Genomic DNA, 16,461 nt, shown 5'->3' with positions numbered 1-16,461 from the left:
GGCCAGAACCTGCCGAGATTATGCGCTTGGTTGACTGTGGAGTTCCTCCCTCTCCAGAGGTCACACTCCCGTTGGCAGCGGCCTGGAGGATGGTCCAAGAGGACCCCCGCTGGTTTCCACTGTCATCCTAACCCCGGGTCAGAGGTGAGCTATCTCCAGCGGTTACTGGACACGGACACCGAAGGCAGCGTCCTCCTCGGGAGGCTGCTGAGCCCCGAATCACTGGGGGGAGGGGGAGAGCCCCCGAGTGCAGAGGCCGCACTTGGTGCTCCTGAGGGGTTGCGGGGCATTCTCCCCCGTGGCTCTTTGCCAGAAGCATCGGCTGGCCAGGGCGCGCCTGGAGAGGGCAGGAGGAGGCCGGCCGCTTCTGCTGCCGACCAGAACGTTCCGGGGGACGCGGGCAGGAGGACAGGATGACTTTGCTATGCTGTGACCGGCTCTGACCAAAGCGCCCACATGGGAGAGAACCTGGATCGACTGAAAGAAGACGCAGACGATATCAGTGATGCAAGGTTGCGATAATATTAGATGTTGCAAAATTTCCAGTCCCCAAAAGGATTCGAGAATAAAACGTACAGAATTCCTTTACACACATCATCTTACTTGAGCCTTCTAACAGCCTTGTGAGGTAGATAGTATAAACATTATCTTCATTGGACAACCGAGTCTCACCGTGGGTATAAGGGAATTGTCCAAAGTCATAATGCCAGCAAAAAAATATTAACATCTAACATTTATACAGCATCTCCCATGTGCCAGACACAGCTAAGCGCTTTATAAATATCTCCTTTTATCCTTATAACTACCCTGGGAGTTGGGTGTTGTTGTCCATCTTTTCTAATAGATGAGGAAACTGAGGTAAACAGGGTTAAGTGACTTGCCAAGAGTTTCACAGCTAGTGAAGTTGGGCAATCAAATCTTCCTGATTGCTATTCAGCACGCCATCCAGCTGCCCCTGCTAAGGGAAGGGGCCAGAATCTGCCCTTACGTTGTTCAAGAAGCAACATGGCAGCGTGTAAAAGCAGCGGGGTGAAATTCAAGACCAGGTTCTAACTCAAGCTTTGCCACCCACTAGCTGTGTGACCCTTCCCCTCTCTGAGCTCGTTTCTCCCTCTGTAAAATGAGAATCTCAGACTGAGGATCTCTAGCATCTTGCCCAGCTCTGACCTCCAATGTCCCTTCTCCATCTTCTCCACTGGGGGCAGGATACTTCCACTGATATAGATTTCAATCTTCTGATTCCTAAGCTGTTGAAGCTGAAAAATCCCCACCCCTCTGTGGCCAACTTAGTGGTGAGCCTCTCTGAATGTATTTGAGGCTTCAGGCCTCCATGACAGACATCCAGGTCATTGCTAGATGGCTCATATTCCAAAGTTTTCCAGCCTGGGAGGATCTGCCAGAGTTGCTCGGCCACTGGCAAAGTCTCTGGGAGCCCAAGGTCACCTCCATGTCCCAGTGAGACATCAAGGCAGGCCTTTGTGACCCGTGTCATAAACAAGGTTTTTACAACAAAAAGAATAATGCATCAAACTATGCAGAGGGTGCAACCTTCTGGTTGCCAGATTCTACGAGGACAGTAAGGCGATCCCTCTCCACCAATCCAGCACGAATCTCTAAATCTCTAAATATAAACATCCAGCCCAATTGCAGGAGACACAGCAAAACGAACGCTTGCTTCTCACTAGCTATGTGATTATGACAGAATATTCTGAAAACTCAGAGGCCGAGTGCTGGGTCTGGAGTCTGGAGGCCTGGATCAGAACCCCCCCCCCCCCCCAGATCTGCTGTTTACTAAGATATTGGACGAAAATACTTCATTTCTATCGGCCTTGATTCCCTCATCTGTAAGATGGGGGATGAGGGCTAGATGACCTCTTAGGGACCTTCTGGCTCTAAATCTAAATCTTACAAACTTATGGAAGAAAAGAAGAAATGTAGCTAGAATGTTGGCCAGGACCTTAAGTGGTCAACATGGACTCTGGAATCCCAAAGCTCAAGGGCCGGCCCCTTAGAGATCATCTCTAGACCTATGAGGAAACGCCTTGGTAAAAAAAAACTAGGGACGTCCTGTTTCTTGCTTGAAGGGGGCCAGGATTTCTATCGCTTGGTTCTAAATGTCCAACTCCAGGGAACTGACCACTTGTTGGGCGGATGTTCAGTGATCTAGACAGGGATGGAAGCATCTTGTGTGGGCATTCCATAGGCTGGACTGAGTCCCAATAGGCGCATGTGAATGAGTTATGTGGCATTTCAGATGGAGAGGTGGCCCGTGGCTGTCAAGGGTATGACAAATGATGGTTTTCAATTACCAAGGAGCAATTGGCTTATATAATTTATATATATTTTTATATAAATTATATAATATATTATATAATTTATATAATTTATAATTTATATAATCAGTAAGATTATATAAATCAGACATGGAAAAACCCAATTAAGAGGAACAATAACAGCATCAAAAACATGGCAATGAGCACTGACCATGCTCAAACATTTATGAAAACTCCAACATGACACAAACCAAGAAAACACTGGAAAAGTTTTTTTTTTTTAAAGAAAGAAATACACAACAAGAGGAGAGGAGTGCACAAGACAGCAGAGAGAGATTCAAGTACCAGATGACAGAAATGGATGACAGAAAACTTTCCCTGGCACAGACACTCGTCGGGCTTGCTGTTCAATCCCAATGCACCATCTGTTTCACTCAAAATTCACTTTTTGGTAGAGATAAAATTAAACATGAGACGCTGGAGAGATCATTCGCTGCTGGTTCTGATGTTTAGCATATCCATCAGTGCTAAAAGGCCTGTTGGTTTTCCACAACGCTCTCACTGTTGTGGACTCAACACAGGATTTTCTCCTTTTGGCCTATAAGAGCTCAGGAACGTGAGCTACTCAGATCAGAGTTTGGCAGCCTCCCTCCTCTCTTCAAATAAATCAAACTTTTGCTGCCTTTGACTGATGTGGAGGGAGTGAAGCTGGATGGAGGATTTTATTAGTCCCGATAACAAACTGGTACAGATGGGAGCTTTGGAGTGGAGAAAAGACTTATCAAAGTGAATGGTCAGAAATGAACTTTTCCCCAAATTCATCCCATGGACTACTCTCCAGGACAGAATCTCTGATGTCTGCTCAGGTTTTCTTTTAGCCCACTGTGTGATCACGGTTAATTATATGGCAGAGACTTTGTAAAGACTCCTAAGGTCTTGATCTAGTGTTTAGTCTCGTGTGCCAAAGGCCTTTCCACACTCAGGACATTCACAGAAGGTCTCCAGCATGAATCTTCTGGTGTTGAAGAAGGTGGGAAATCTGGGTATAGGCTTTCCCACATTCGTTACATTCATAGGGTTTCTCCCCAGTATGAATTCGCTGATGCTGAATAAGGTGTATACTCTGGCTGAAGGTTTTCCCACAGTCATCACATTCATAAGGCTTCTCTCCAGTATGAATCCTCTGATGCTGATTAAGAGAGGAGCTGTGGCTAAAAGATTTCCCACACTCATTACATTTATAGGGCTTCTCTCCAGTATGAATTTTCTGATGTTCATTAAGGTGGGTGCTCCGGCTGAAGGCCTTGCCACACTCGCCACAGCGGTAAGGTTTCTCTCCAGTGTGAATTCTCTTGTGCTGAATAAGATGGGAGACCTGAGTGTAACACTTCCCACACTCCTTGCATACGTAGGGCTTCTCTCCGGTGTGAATCCTCAAGTGCCGTGTAAGGGAAGAATTCTGGCTGAAAGTCTTTCCACACTCGTTGCACTTGTAGGGCTTCTCTCCGGTGTGGACGGTCAGGTGCTGCGTGAAAGACGAGGTGTGGCTGAAGGCCTTCCCACACTCATTGCAGATATAGGGCTTTTCTCCCATGTGGACGGTCTGGTGGCGCATGAGGTGTGAGATCTGGGTGTAGGCCTTCCCGCACTCGTTGCACCCGTAGGGCTTCTCGCCGGTGTGGATGCGCTGGTGCTGGGTGAGAGAGGAGCTGTGGCTGAAGGACTTGCCGCAGTCACCGCACTCGTAGGGCTTCTCGCCGGTGTGCACTCGCTGGTGCTGAGTCAGGGACGAGCTGTGGCTGAAGGTTTTCCCACACTCGTTGCACTTGTAGGGCTTCTCCCCGGTGTGAATTGCCTGGTGTTGTGTAAGGGAGGCGGTGTGAAAGAAGGCTTTCCCACACTCGTTACATTTATAGGGTCTCTCTCCGGTGTGGATTTTTCTGTGTCGGGCAACGTGGGACACCTGGGTATAGGCTTTGCCACATTCCTTACACTTGAAGGGCTTTTCTCCAGTGTGACAGCGCTGGTGCTTGATCAGGGACGAGCTCTGCGTGAAGGCCTTCCCGCACTCCTTACACGAGTAGGGCTTCTCCCCGGTGTGAATGCGCTGATGTTCCGTGAGGGACGAGCTCTGGCTGAAGGTTTTCCCACATATATTACATGCGTAAGGCTTCTCTCCAGTATGAATGATATGATGCTGAATAAAGTAGGAACTATTACTGAAGGCTTTCCCACAGTCATTACATTTGTAGGGCTTCTCTCCAGTGTGAATTCTCTGGTGTATAATAAGGTCCGACTGATAAAGAAAGGTCCTTTCGCACTCCGTACATTGAAAAGGTCTTTTCTCTCCACTGGTTCTTGGAAGTTTAACCGTGACTGAGTTTTGCTGGAAGCTCTCTCTGTTGTCATGACTGAAGGGAGTCTCTCCCTGTGTTTTGGAAAGGTTTCTCAGGCCCAGATTTCTAATAAATTTGTTACATTCGTAGCCTCTCTCCCCAGAAGGCAGGTCTTGGTGGGAGGTCGGCAGGAGGGTCCCGGGGGGCTCCTGGCTACTCTGCTGTGGAGCTCCGTGACCCTCATGTTCTGAGGCTTCTCTCAGCCTGAAGGCCCCTGAGCCATCTCTTCTGGGCCCTTCAAGTTTTTCTTCCCGAGAGGGAGATTTTTCCGAGACTTCCCAGCATGGCACTGAATCCAGAGTCCTGGGGCACTCATCTGAAAAAACATTAAGAACAATGATTCCTTGTGCAGGGGAGGATTTAGTTTACTCTGCAGTTACTGGGTGCCAAGTTATGGGCAGGGCCCGTATTAGTGCCAGGCATCCAGAGATCCTGTTCTCTGAGTTAGAGAGAAGTCAAATGAAGAGCAAACAAGATGGAGTCAAATAAGGAGGTGAGATGAAGGGAGGGGGCCAGGCCCTCTGAACTGAGGCGGAGCCTCTGGGAAAGAAGACACCAGAGCTGTGTTTGCAGACGAAGAGATGTTGGGCTAAGTGCATCAAGGCACAAAGCATGGCCCCCCACCTGGCCAGAGCGAAGCTGAAACTCCGTCTCATGTCTATCCACTGTCTCCCTGGCTACCGGCCCTTTCCCTTCTGCCAACAGCCATGCCCAGTCTCCCCCATCCTGAAGAAACCCTTGGCTGATCCGTCCATTCCTGCTAACCAGAGTCCTGACCTCTTCTGACCCCCCAAAGCCACCTATAACGGGCACCCCGCTTCCTCTCCTTTCTCTTCTCATCCCCTCCCAATCCAGCTTCCGGTCTAACGATTCCACCAGACCGCTCTCCCGTACTCTCTAGAAGCCCATCCGATGGCCTTTCCTCAGTCTTGATGGCCTCTTTCTGTGGCCTTGGCCCCTCCTGGTCACTCTCTTTCCTCTAGGTTTTAGGGCACCCCTCGTCCTCCCTAGCTGACCTCTCCCCTGCTGGATCCTCTTCCAGATCACCTCCTCAGGTCTAGCTGTCCCTCGGGGTTCTTCCGGAAGCCCCTGCTCTTCTCCCTCAAGGCTGCTTCACGTGGGGCCCTTACTACTTTCCTGGATTAATCACCCTGTCCCTAGGCTCTCAACACCCCCTTATCTTGCCACCGCCTCTCTCCTGAAGGCTCATCCTGCACCTCTCACGGCCTCTGAGACATCTCAAACTAGATGGTCGGAGGATCATCGGCTCAAAATGTCTAAAGCAGAACTCATTACCTTCCCTCTTAGCTCCTCCTATCTCCCACTTTCCCTATCACAGTAGGGGGCCGGTGGTCCTGGGGCTCAGGATTCCCATCATCTCTCACTCTCTCTACCCATCTCCCCCAAGCACTTCCCTCTCTCCTCAGGACTCTCATCCCTCTGGCGTGGGCCCTCATTACCTCAGGCCTGGATGGCTGCCGGAGCTTCCTGGCGGGAGGGGTCACCTACTTCAGCCCTCCCCCAAATCCCATCCCCCGCTGTTACTAAGTAGAGCACGTGGCTGTCTGGGGGTTCCCTGTCGCCTCCCAGAGTAGATATAAACGCTCTCTTTGGCCTTCAAAGGCTCCTGGAGCCCCCCCCCAACCTCACAGCCTCCCATGTAGTTTTGGGCACAGGAAGCTGGGCCCCGGGCCATCCTCCCACCAAGACTCTGAGCCAAGCATTCGGCCCCCAGGCCTGAAGCAGAGTTCTCCTTCCTCTGCCCTGACCACTGACTTCCCTGGCTTCCTTTGGGATCCCAGCTAAAAGCCTTCTCCTCCAGGAAGCCTTCTGCAAGCCTTCATCACTTCCCATTTATCCCGCAATAGCTCGTTCCTCTGCATGGATGGATGGCTGCCACTAGACTGGCAGCTCCTTGAGGGCAGGACTCTCAGTCAGGTCAGGCTGGGCACCCCCTTCTTCAGTAGCACCCACCGCGTGCCAGGCCCGGGGCTAAGCCCCGGCCTCAAAAAGAGGCGCGGCTCCCCGGCTCTGGGCCTCCCTCCGCTCACCTGGGCGGGGGCCCCCCGGGGGTGCTTCCCACAGCCGTGGCTCTCCTCCGCTTTGCTCCAGCTGGGAGATGAGCTCAGGCTTGGCGCTGGGGAATTCGGCTCCTGGGGAGAGAGGGCTTTGAGGGGAGGGGGCAGGGGGTCCTGCCCCGCTCCTCACTCTTCAGGAAGAGAGAAGGGGCGCAGGAGGCAGACTTGGTGTGGGGGGGGGGGGGCCCGAGCTGCAGAGCAGGCGGGGCCGTGGAAGCGGAGCCCAGTGTCTGGGTCCAAGGGAGGGGAGAGCGGGGCTGGCTCTGGTTCGGGGCTCCCCCCAATGTGAGGCCCCGGAGGAAGGCCTCCCTACCTAGCGAGACCAGGTTCCTGTAGTTCTCCAGCATCACCTCCCTGTAGAGCTCCCTCTGGTCAGGGCCCAGACACCCCCACTCGGCCAGGCTGAAATCCACGTACACGTCCTTGAATGTCACCGCCTCCTGAAACACCAAGGGGGGCAGGGGGTCCCTCTCAGCACCCCGCCAGCTCATGGGGGAGGGGGCAAGGCAGTAGGGCCTTGCCCTCCCTCCCCAGCACCTCAAACAAGCAGGGGCTCATATTTATGAGATGGCTAGAATCCTGGGGCCTGAGCTGGAGGCCAGATTGCCTATCAGACTCCACCTCCTCTTCTCACAGATGCCTCCCTGCCCAGCTCGGGCCTCCCTGCCCGGCTCGGCCTCCCTGCCTGGCTCGGCCTCCCTGCCCGGCTCGGCCTCCCTGCCCGGCTCGGCCTCCCTGCCCGGCTCGGCCTCCCTGCCCAGCTCGGCCTCCCTGCCCCGCTCGGCCTCCCTGCCCCGCTCGGGCCTCCCTGCCCGGCTCGGCCTCCCTGCCCGGCTCGGCCTGCCCCGCTTGGGCCTCCCTGCCCCGCTCGGCCTCCCTGCCCTGCTCGGCCTCCCTGCCCGGCTCGGCCTCCCTGCCCCGCTCGGCCTGCCCCGCTTGGGCCTCCCTGCCCCGCTCGGCCTCCCTGCCCGGCTCGGCCTCCCTGCCCGGCTCGGGCCTCCCTGCCCCGCTCGGGCCTCCCTGCCCGGCTCGGCCTCCCTGCCCCGCTCGGGCCTCCCTGCCCGGCTCGGGCCTCCCTGCCCGGCTCGGGCCTCCCTGCCCGGCTCGGCCTCCCTGCCCCGCTCGGGCCTCCCTGCCCCGCTCGGCCTCCCTGCCCAGCTCGGCCTCCCTGCCCCGCTCGGCCTCCCTGCCCCGCTCGGCCTCCCTGCCCCGCTCGGCCTGCCCCGCTTGGGCCTCCCTGCCCCGCTCGGCCTCCCTGGCCCGCTCGGCCTCCCTGCCCGGCTCGGCCTCCCTGCCCCGCTCGGCCTGCCCCGCTTGGGCCTCCCTGCCCCGCTCGGCCTCCCTGCCCGGCTCGGCCTCCCTGCCCGGATCGGGCCTCCCTGCCCCGCTCGGGCCTCCCTGCCCGGCTCGGCCTCCCTGCCCGGCTCGGGCCTCCCTGCCCCGCTCGGGCCTCCCTGCCCGGCTCGGCCTCCCTGCCCGGCTCGGGCCTCCCTGCCCGGCTCGGCCTCCCTGCCCCGCTCGGGCCTCCCTGCCCCGCTCGGCCTCCCTGCCCCGCTCGGCCTCCCTGCCCCGCTCGGCCTCCCTGCCCGGCTCGGGCCTCCCTGCCCCGCTCGGCCTCCCTGCCCCGCTCGGCCTCCCTGCCCCGCTTGGGCCTCCCTGCCCCGCTCGGCCTCCCTGCCCGGCTCGGGCCTCCCTGCCCCGCTTGGGCCTCCCTGCCCGGCTCGGCCTCCCTGCCCGGCTCGGCCTCCCTGCCCGGCTGGGGTCCCGTGTTGTTAGAGAGTTCTTCCCGGAGAAGTATTCTTCCCACTTATGGCCAAGACCCTTGGGGACCTGGGGATATGAGGGGACTCCCCACCAATCACCAAATCACCCCATCGCACGCAGCAGAACCAAACCATGTCTTTTTTGGACAAGCAACTCACCAATAAGAGAAGTGTAAATCCCGGCTTGTACCTGGTGAGCCGGCTCATGTCCCCCCATTTAGAGTCTCCCAGGATTCAATCCAAGACATTGGAGGACCCCTGCTGTGGTCAGCTGGAGAGGTGCTAAGTGTGCACGTGTGAGCTTGCTCTCCAGGTCAATCCCAGACTAAGGAGGCTTTCCCCGTGCACGCCTTTCTGTTCTGACCCCCTGAGCCCCCAAGTTCTTCTGTGGAAGAACCCAAGAACGTCCGCCTTCCCGAATCTCCTCAAGGTCGCCCCAAGCCAAACCAGCCCGCTTTCCTCGGCCTCCTCGGTCCCCACCTCTGCCCTCTCGGAACCTCTGGGACCCCACGGCCCATCTTCCCACCGTGTGTGCAGGCCGGCCATCTTGCTGGGCAATGCATCCAGACCCGTCTCCCCGAGCCCTCTCTTCCTCTCCTCTCCTCCCGATCTCAAACTGCACAAACCAGTTGGATTCCACCCTGTTCTCTGCCCTTGGATCCCTCGCCATCTTATCCAGCAGGAGCGGAGGCTGGAACCGGCTCCAGAGAGCCACGGCCACACTTTCAGTGCAAGCACTTATGTTGCAGTTTATTATTTCGTGTTGCAGAGAGCCGGTTGTTCAATGTTTACCAGCGTGCTCCCGATCTCGCCCTCTTGCTACAAGCTCCAACCGTGGGCTGCCCCTGCCTCCTGAAGCGTAGGGGGACACAGCTGGACAAGGCCGTGGGACTGGGGGCCTGTCCATTTTGCGTGCTGGGCTCTCCGCTGCCCTTTGGCTCCAAACTCGGGATTTCCATTCTATCCATCATTGTGGCGGCTCTGAACCTTCTCGATCTTCCTCTCTGCCTCCTGGCCCTTCCACTGAGAGTCCCCTTTTCTCCTTGTCCCCCGACATGATTCCCCCAGGGCCTCCTTCTCTATTCATCTCTGATGAGGAGGTAGCCACGTCCGACTCCCCAACATGCTCCAGCCCTCCGTGCCCACCGCTGGCCAGCTCCTTCTCTGCTGCCCTTAAGCGCCCTCCCTGGAACCCTCGCCCGGCTGGAGACGCCATCCTTGCTTCCTTTCTCAGCCAAGCTCGTCTGGGCTGTGGACACTCTCCCCTCTCCTGCACACTCATGGGCTGAAGAGCCAGCTCCTGACCTCGCCATCCCATTGGAACCGCCCTCTCCAAAGTCACCACTGGCTTCTTTTTTTGCCAAATCCGACGTTCTTGTCGCAACCCTCGCCTTCTGAACATCCCTGTGGCTCCCGATGGCCTCGCCGGCCTTCTCCCCGCGGAGACTTTCTCCCTTTCGGGTTTTCAGTGCTGCTCTCTCGCGGTTCTCCCCCTGCCCGTTCTGTCGTCTCCTTACCACAGACCCTCACGAAGTGTTTCTTTCATTCCCCTCCTCCCGCGAAAACCTCTTTTATTCAGTCTGACAAAAGGCCCAGACATGGAGGCAGATGCAGCTCGGGGGTGACCTTCTCCGCCGGTTCCGAGCTCTTCTCGAGCAGGACCCTCACCCGTCTCCCGCACATCTCCCGGCGGCGTAAGGCCGAGGACCCTTCCCAAGGTTCCTTGCAGGGGCGTAGAGGTTCGGAGGGGCCAGAGGCTCAGAAGTGAGAATCGCAAGCAGTCGCTGCTGTCTGCGAAGGGAAGGAGCCCCTGTTGCTTTAGGATGGTCAGTGAGACGTTTGGTCTCGTTCCAGCCTCAGCCAAATCCTTCTTCCCTCTGGGGCGGCTCCTGCGGACACCCTAGCTCCTGGCAATGCTTCCCATGGACTGCGTGGCGCTCAGCCCGCCACGGAGACTGGCACATTCCCCCTGAATTCCTTCTACCTTCTCTGACAAGCTGGACTCCGCGGCAGCCCTTTCTCCTCTCAGTCTGGGCCGGGCTCTCTTGCCAAAGGCAGGCAGCATCTGCTGGGATCTCCCGGCTCCAGGGAGCTGCCCTCAGCGGCTTCTGCAGCCCCTGCTCCACGCCAGGTCCGTCCTATTCCAGGCCACATGGCTCGGAAAGCGGCACCTGCGAGTGACTCTCCGCTCCATGCCTGGGGCTCCTTCTCTCCAGTTCTCTCCCCCCTCTCCATGCCAGTTACTATTTATCCTGCAGGTTAACCTGTGAGGGAATGCCGCCGGGCATCGTCTCGCACTGGCCAGACCCCAGGAAGTGGGGGGTCAGAGGTGGGCCCCAAATCTGGGTCCTTCTCTACACCGTGAGGCTCTCTTGCTGGCAGGAAATGAGATGATCTTCCAGGGTGTCCCCCCATTCTTCCGAGAAAGACCCTGAGGCCCTGAAGGATCAAATGATTGGTGCAGACTGGCAGAGAGATCCCGATGGTGCAGCTCTGGCCTCCAGAGAAGCCCGGGAGGGGGTCATGAGGAGGGGAGCGGCGCTCCGAGGCTCAGAAGTACGGACTCCTGAGGGCCACAGCCAGTTTTGCACCCAGAAGTCCCGGCTGCAGGAGCAGAGAGCTGGGGCCACGCCACCCGACCAATAGAGTGCGAGCTCCCTGAGGGCAGGGACGCCTCCCTTTTGTCTTTCTCCCCCCTTTCCCCCCCGCAGTGCCCAGAACAGCGCCGGGCACCGAGGACGTACTTCTGCTTGGGGACCGGGTTAGAGTCAGAGCGAATGAAAGGGACGGTACCTGGTCCTTCAGCAGGGATCCTCGGAGCGGACCTCGGGGCTAGCTCACCTCTCCAGCCTGTCTGCACACCTACCAGTGACAGGGAGCCCGTCACAGACCCTGTAGTGCTGATTCTGAGGATATTCTCACTCTACCCTCAGAGCCGGAGACCTCCAAAAGCTGGCCTTCCTTCCGACCCCCCCGAGGAAGAGCCTCTCCCTCTCTGGCCCAGGAGAACCTCCAGAGCTGGGGACCAAGTGCCTGGGAGGCCCGGCAGGGGGAGGACGAGTCGGGAGCCTCACATACCTGCGCTCCGCGTGGAAGGGGTCTGGGCGCTGTCTCGTGCTCCTCGGGGGCCGCGGGGCAGCCTGGAGGAGGAGGAAGAGCTGCGGAAAGACAGCAGGCTGTCAGAAGCGGGGGCTGGCCTCTGGGCCTCCAGCTCCCTCTCACAGGACTGCACACGGCAGGCAGCTGAGGACGTTCCAGGCCCAGGGAAGGGAACTGGACACTAGCACCCTGGGACCGGATCCCTCCAGGGATGAGTGGCCCTTGGATGGCAGCCTGAAAGAAGGGACCATCAGTCAAGCGAGATGGGGGAAACTGGGAGCCAGAGAAGGATGATCAAGGAGGTGGACGGAGTGGCCAGAACCGCCGTCTGTCCCCGGAGCAGTGCGCCCCGGCCTGACTTAGTCTGGCCGTCTCACAGGTCCCTCGAACCCAGCAGACCCTCATTAGCTTTCTCCAAGAGTCAAGGCAAGGGCCTCGAGCTCCCTCCTGACCAAGACAGACTACGCAGCCTCTCGAAGGACGGACTCCGGGACGCTGCACTGTGGGGGAGCCGCCGACCTGCACTGGCAGGGGGACTCGCCTTCCCAGGAGTTACTGCAGCCCCCAAACCAAAGGGCCCGTCCTCATCTTCTGCCATTCCCTTCCCCCCCAGTCATCCTCCCCCAAGGTCTGTCCCACCAAATTCACAACCTTGGCCTTGCATCCTCACTGTCCCTCGTTCCTGGGCAGCACCAGCCATGAGTCAGGAAGACATCCCCGAGTTCAAATCCAGCCTCAGACTCCTGCCAGCAGACTCCCGCTGGCCTCCGCCTCAGAAGGAAATGCCAGGAACACTCCAAGGGGGCTCATGGGAGTCGGACAGGCCTAAGGAAAGTACCAAGCCCTTCTCCCCACGTCCCTGCCATCTGAGGGGAGCCCCGCCCCACCTTCCTCCCCAATGCAGCCCAGGCCTTGTGGCCTCCCTGACCACTGGGGTCCCTCCTAGCTGCTCTTCTGCCTTTCCTTCTGGCCCAGGCTCCTTCCTCACACAGCCCCTAAAGGCCCAGGCAGGGAGGCCCCACTGGGTCACTCCTCTGCTCAAGGAGGTTCAATGGCTCCCTGTGCCTGTGGGATCTGTGGGTGAATGAGCACTGCCCAGGTGGGCTCCAGCTCCGCTTTCCACGGTCAGACCGGCCTCCTTATCCAGGCCTCTGGAACAGCTTCAGCTCTGCTTTTTGGGGACCCCGCCAGGTTCCATTTAAGTGCCGTCCCCTTCATCAGGCCTTTGTGGTCCCCACCTCATGCTCGGATCCCTGTCCATCCCTGCCTTGCTGGGACACAGGGGCCTGCTGGGACTCCTCTGTGAACACACTGAATCCTGGGGAGGATAGAAGCTCCCTGAGGGCGGGGCCTGGCTCCCTTTGTCTTCTTCTCCCCCCAGTGGCTAGCACTGTGCGGGCTGCAGTGGAGCTGCTTGGAGAAGGCTTGTGACAGAGATCAGCGCCAGCCAGAGTGGGAGAAAGCGGGGTGCTGTCTGGCCCCAAGCTGCGCCTTCCGTGGCACTTACTGATGACGATTTAGGGGCCTCGGAGGTCACCTAGGCAACAACGATTCCCAAAGAGGGGAAGCCAATTCTGAGGTCACACCTGGTGCAGACCTGAACTTGGGTCGTCTGGGCTCAGCCACCCTGCCCTACTGCTCCAGAGACACAGAGAGACACTGAGAGACAGAAGGAGAGCCGTGACGGTGGCGGGAGAGCCAGGGGCAGACCCCAAGCACAAGCTCTGTGACGGAGATGGAGTCATGGGCACGCTAAGGGACACAGGGATGTGTGGTCACGTACACGCACAGAGGGGGTTACCCAGAGACAGAGAAGCAGGGAAAAGATCATCAGAGAAAAGAGAGAGAACCAGAGACAGAGACAGAGAGAGACAGATAGGGAGAGACAGAGACAAAGAGAGACATAGAGAAACAGATGGAAAGAGATGGAAAGATCGTCAGAGAAAAGAGAGAGAACCAGAGACAGAGACAGAGATAGACAGTGAGCGTGACGGCCCTTCCCGGAGATGTCTCTGAGATGCTGAGTCACAGACAGAAAAATGAGGAAAAACACGAGAGATGCTCATTGGATGAGAAAGAGCCTCAGAGACGGGCACCCAGTGGGATGTCTCCTCCCTTCCTTAGAATGTCGGCCAGAAGGGCACAGGGAGGCGCAGGCCAGGCCACACAGTGCAGCTGGGGCAGAGCAGGGCTTCCTCCTCAGGAGCTTAGCTGCTCCCGATACAGACCTGACACCCTCAAACCCTGTAGAGAAAGGAGCTAAGGGGAAAGAGATGGTGTGTGTGAGAGTGTGTGTGTGTGAGAGTGTGTGTGTGTCTGTATGTGAGTGTGTCTGTATGTGTGAGTGTGTGTGTCTGTATGTGTGTGTATGTGAGTGTGTGTGTATGTCTGTATGTGTATGTATGTGAGTGTGTGTGTGTCTGTATTGTGAGAGTGTGTGTGTATGTGTGAGAGCGTGTGTCAGTGTGTGTGTCTATGTGTGTGTGTGTGTGTGTGTGTGTGTGTGTGTGTGTGTCCCTAGGCTCCCCGCCCCCCACTGGGCCTCCACACACGCACTCACCCCGGTCCCCTAGAACAAGCAGTGCGGCCTCCTCCTCCTTGGTGCTGGCCAGTGCTCCTCCACTCCAGCTGCTTTTAAGGCAGGAGCACGGGGACTCCCAGGGGGGAAGTGACTGTTCCAAGTTCACGCAGTGAGTGGGAGGGGAAGGCCAGGGGCCCCGCCTTCCGGCCCAGGGCTCTCTCCTCTCTACCAGGGGGTCCAGAGTCACTGGCTGGGAGCTGATGCAGACCGGAGCTGGGGAGAGGAGAGAGGATAAGAGGGGAGAGGAGGATCTGGCCGGCCCAGGGCTGCCCGGCCCGGCCTCCGGGGCCTCCAGGGAGGAGGACCAGGCGAACACCAGCCTCGGTGCAGCCCCCATCTCAGGCCGGGGAAGGGCGCCTCTCTGGTGCTCTGTCAACAAAGGAAAGGCAGTCACGTGGCCGGCGTGCTCCGCCGCTGCAGCTGGGGGCATCTGAGCTCCCGGGGCGGGTCCCCCTAAACAGAAAACCTCCCTGGCCGTCCGGCCAGTCGCCCTCACCTCTCTCCTCCCGCACTGGAGTCCAAGGGGCTTCCATGGTCCGTCCCGAGCTGACCTCCCAGGAGGGCTCTGTGGGGGGCAGCGGCCTTAGTGCCTCTGGTTGGCTCTGGAGCCCTGGGAAGGAGGCGGAATGTGGGTCCACGGCCAGAAACGGGACTGGCCTCCCTGACAGCTAAGGGTCCTCCCGGCCCCCGCCCCCCTCAGGGCCACCTCGGGAACAGAGCACAGGGGGAGGCCAGGAAGCAGAAGAATCCCCTGGGGCGGCGGAGGTGGGGCTGGGCCGGGCCCTGAGGGTCAGCGGGGGACAGCCAGCCAGCGGCAGGGCTGGGAGTCCCCCGGCTGGTCCTTCCTTGCCTCTCATTCTGGCGCCCCTCTGTGGCTGAGAGAAGGGACTGGGCTGCCCATGACCCCGTTTCTCTGGACGTGGGAAGGTGACAAGGCTGGCGCCCCCCCCCCCAGAGAAGCCCACACAGTTACTGTGTCCCTCGGGCTGTGACAGGCTGAACTGCAGCTTCCACTTGGGAAACCCGGCTGCGGAATCAGCTCCCCAGAACAGGATGCAGCCCCGGAGGTCAGAGGGCAGACCCCGACTTGGCTGATGGGAAGCGGGCCCGGAGCTCCGGCTCCCACAGTGAGGCCCGGCCGGCCAGCCTCACTGAGCCACCGTCAGGGCCCCAGCGGCAGGCGGCCCCCTCCAAGGACACGCGAACTAAACGGGGCGACCCATGGGAACTCAGCCGACCGTGGACAGCACGCCAGCCGCCAGGCCGGGAGCCCCCAGCACGCTCTTCCCATGAATGACTGAAAGTTACTTCTAAGTAACTGACAAAAGGGTCAATTTCACAGACTGCACTAGGCTAGAGTCTTGGGGGAGGGTAGAAGGGGCGGGACAAGTGTCTCACTTGGCCCCGCCCTCACGAAGGGGGACGCCTCTGCTCCCGCTCTTCTCCGAAGCCAGCGGCCCCTTGGCCCCGCCCCTCCCCACCCCCGCCCAATCCCCGCCCCCTGGGCCCGGCCTCCTTAGTTTCCCTCCACCTCCACCTCAGGTCCCCCTCCCCTGGCTCCCCTCGGCTTCTCTCTCCCTCTTACATCCCCTCCTCCTAAGGTCCCCGGGGAAGGACTCACCCCCCGCCCGCGCTCACGGCGTCTGGGCCGGGACAAAGGCCGCTTCCTTCCTTCGCTCCCTCCCTCTGGGACCGGGCCGGGTCCCACTACGCCTGCGCGCACCTGGCGCTCGGACTCTGCTACCCAGAGGCCTTCGCGGCGCCGCCTCGGTTCTCCGAGGGATTCAGAGATTTCTATCCATTGTGGGAAATGAAGTCCAGCAGCCTTCAATTGGCACAAGGGGCGGGGCGGGGGCGAGACGGAGGGAGGGACGTGGAAAGCGGGGAGGAGCTCGAGATGGGCAGGCGGTCTGACGTAGGGCTTGGAGAGAGGGAAGCCCAGCGCGTGTATGACGTCATAGGCCGGCTCCCAGACTGGGAGATGAGGGAGGGAAACCCCCAATTAAGCCCCTCCCCCCCGTATGCCAGGCCCGGTGCTAAGGGGGGGATGTCAGTACGCGACTGTCTTTTAGGGGTGCAGTTGTGTCTGTATATTTGTGGTGCTATTAGCGCGATTGGGTCTGGTTTTGAGTCTTTACTATGGGTTTGCGTTGTACGTGTCTGGCACTGTCTATTTCTTCTATTTGTGTGTCTTGTTTGCGTGTCCACTTTGGGTCCTTGCCTTTGGGGAGCCCTCTCTGTCGGGGCTGCCCGGGGGAGGGGCTCGTGGCT

At 58.6% G+C, this 16,461-nt stretch overlaps 1 protein-coding gene across 2 annotated transcripts in view; it reads right to left on the bottom strand.

Annotated features, from left to right (window-relative positions):
- The window catches only part of LOC141565034 (uncharacterized), a 35,177-nt gene extending 19,286 nt beyond the window's left edge, over positions 1-15,891 (bottom strand). Inside the window, exons 1-7 of one of the 2 annotated variants that reach the window (XM_074308026.1) lie at positions 15,812-15,891; positions 14,687-14,800; positions 14,170-14,403; positions 11,589-11,668; positions 7,061-7,187; positions 6,721-6,822; positions 2,536-4,985 (exon numbers count right to left, since the gene is read on the bottom strand). In XM_074308026.1, coding sequence (XP_074164127.1) covers positions 3,262-4,985; positions 6,721-6,822; positions 7,061-7,187; positions 11,589-11,668; positions 14,170-14,403; positions 14,687-14,723 — 2,304 coding nt within the window. In that variant the 5' untranslated portion in view covers positions 14,724-14,800; positions 15,812-15,891 and the 3' untranslated portion in view covers positions 2,536-3,261. The other variant, XM_074308027.1, reaches the window with a different exon arrangement.
- Positions 15,892-16,461: the final 570 nt, after the last annotated feature.

This window comes from Sminthopsis crassicaudata, chromosome 3 (genome assembly GCF_048593235.1).
Source record: "Sminthopsis crassicaudata isolate SCR6 chromosome 3, ASM4859323v1, whole genome shotgun sequence".
In the NCBI taxonomy this organism is placed as follows: Eukaryota; Metazoa; Chordata; class Mammalia; order Dasyuromorphia; family Dasyuridae; genus Sminthopsis; species Sminthopsis crassicaudata.
Note: the sequence above shows the minus strand (reverse complement) of the source record. Positions and strands in the feature narration are given on the sequence as shown.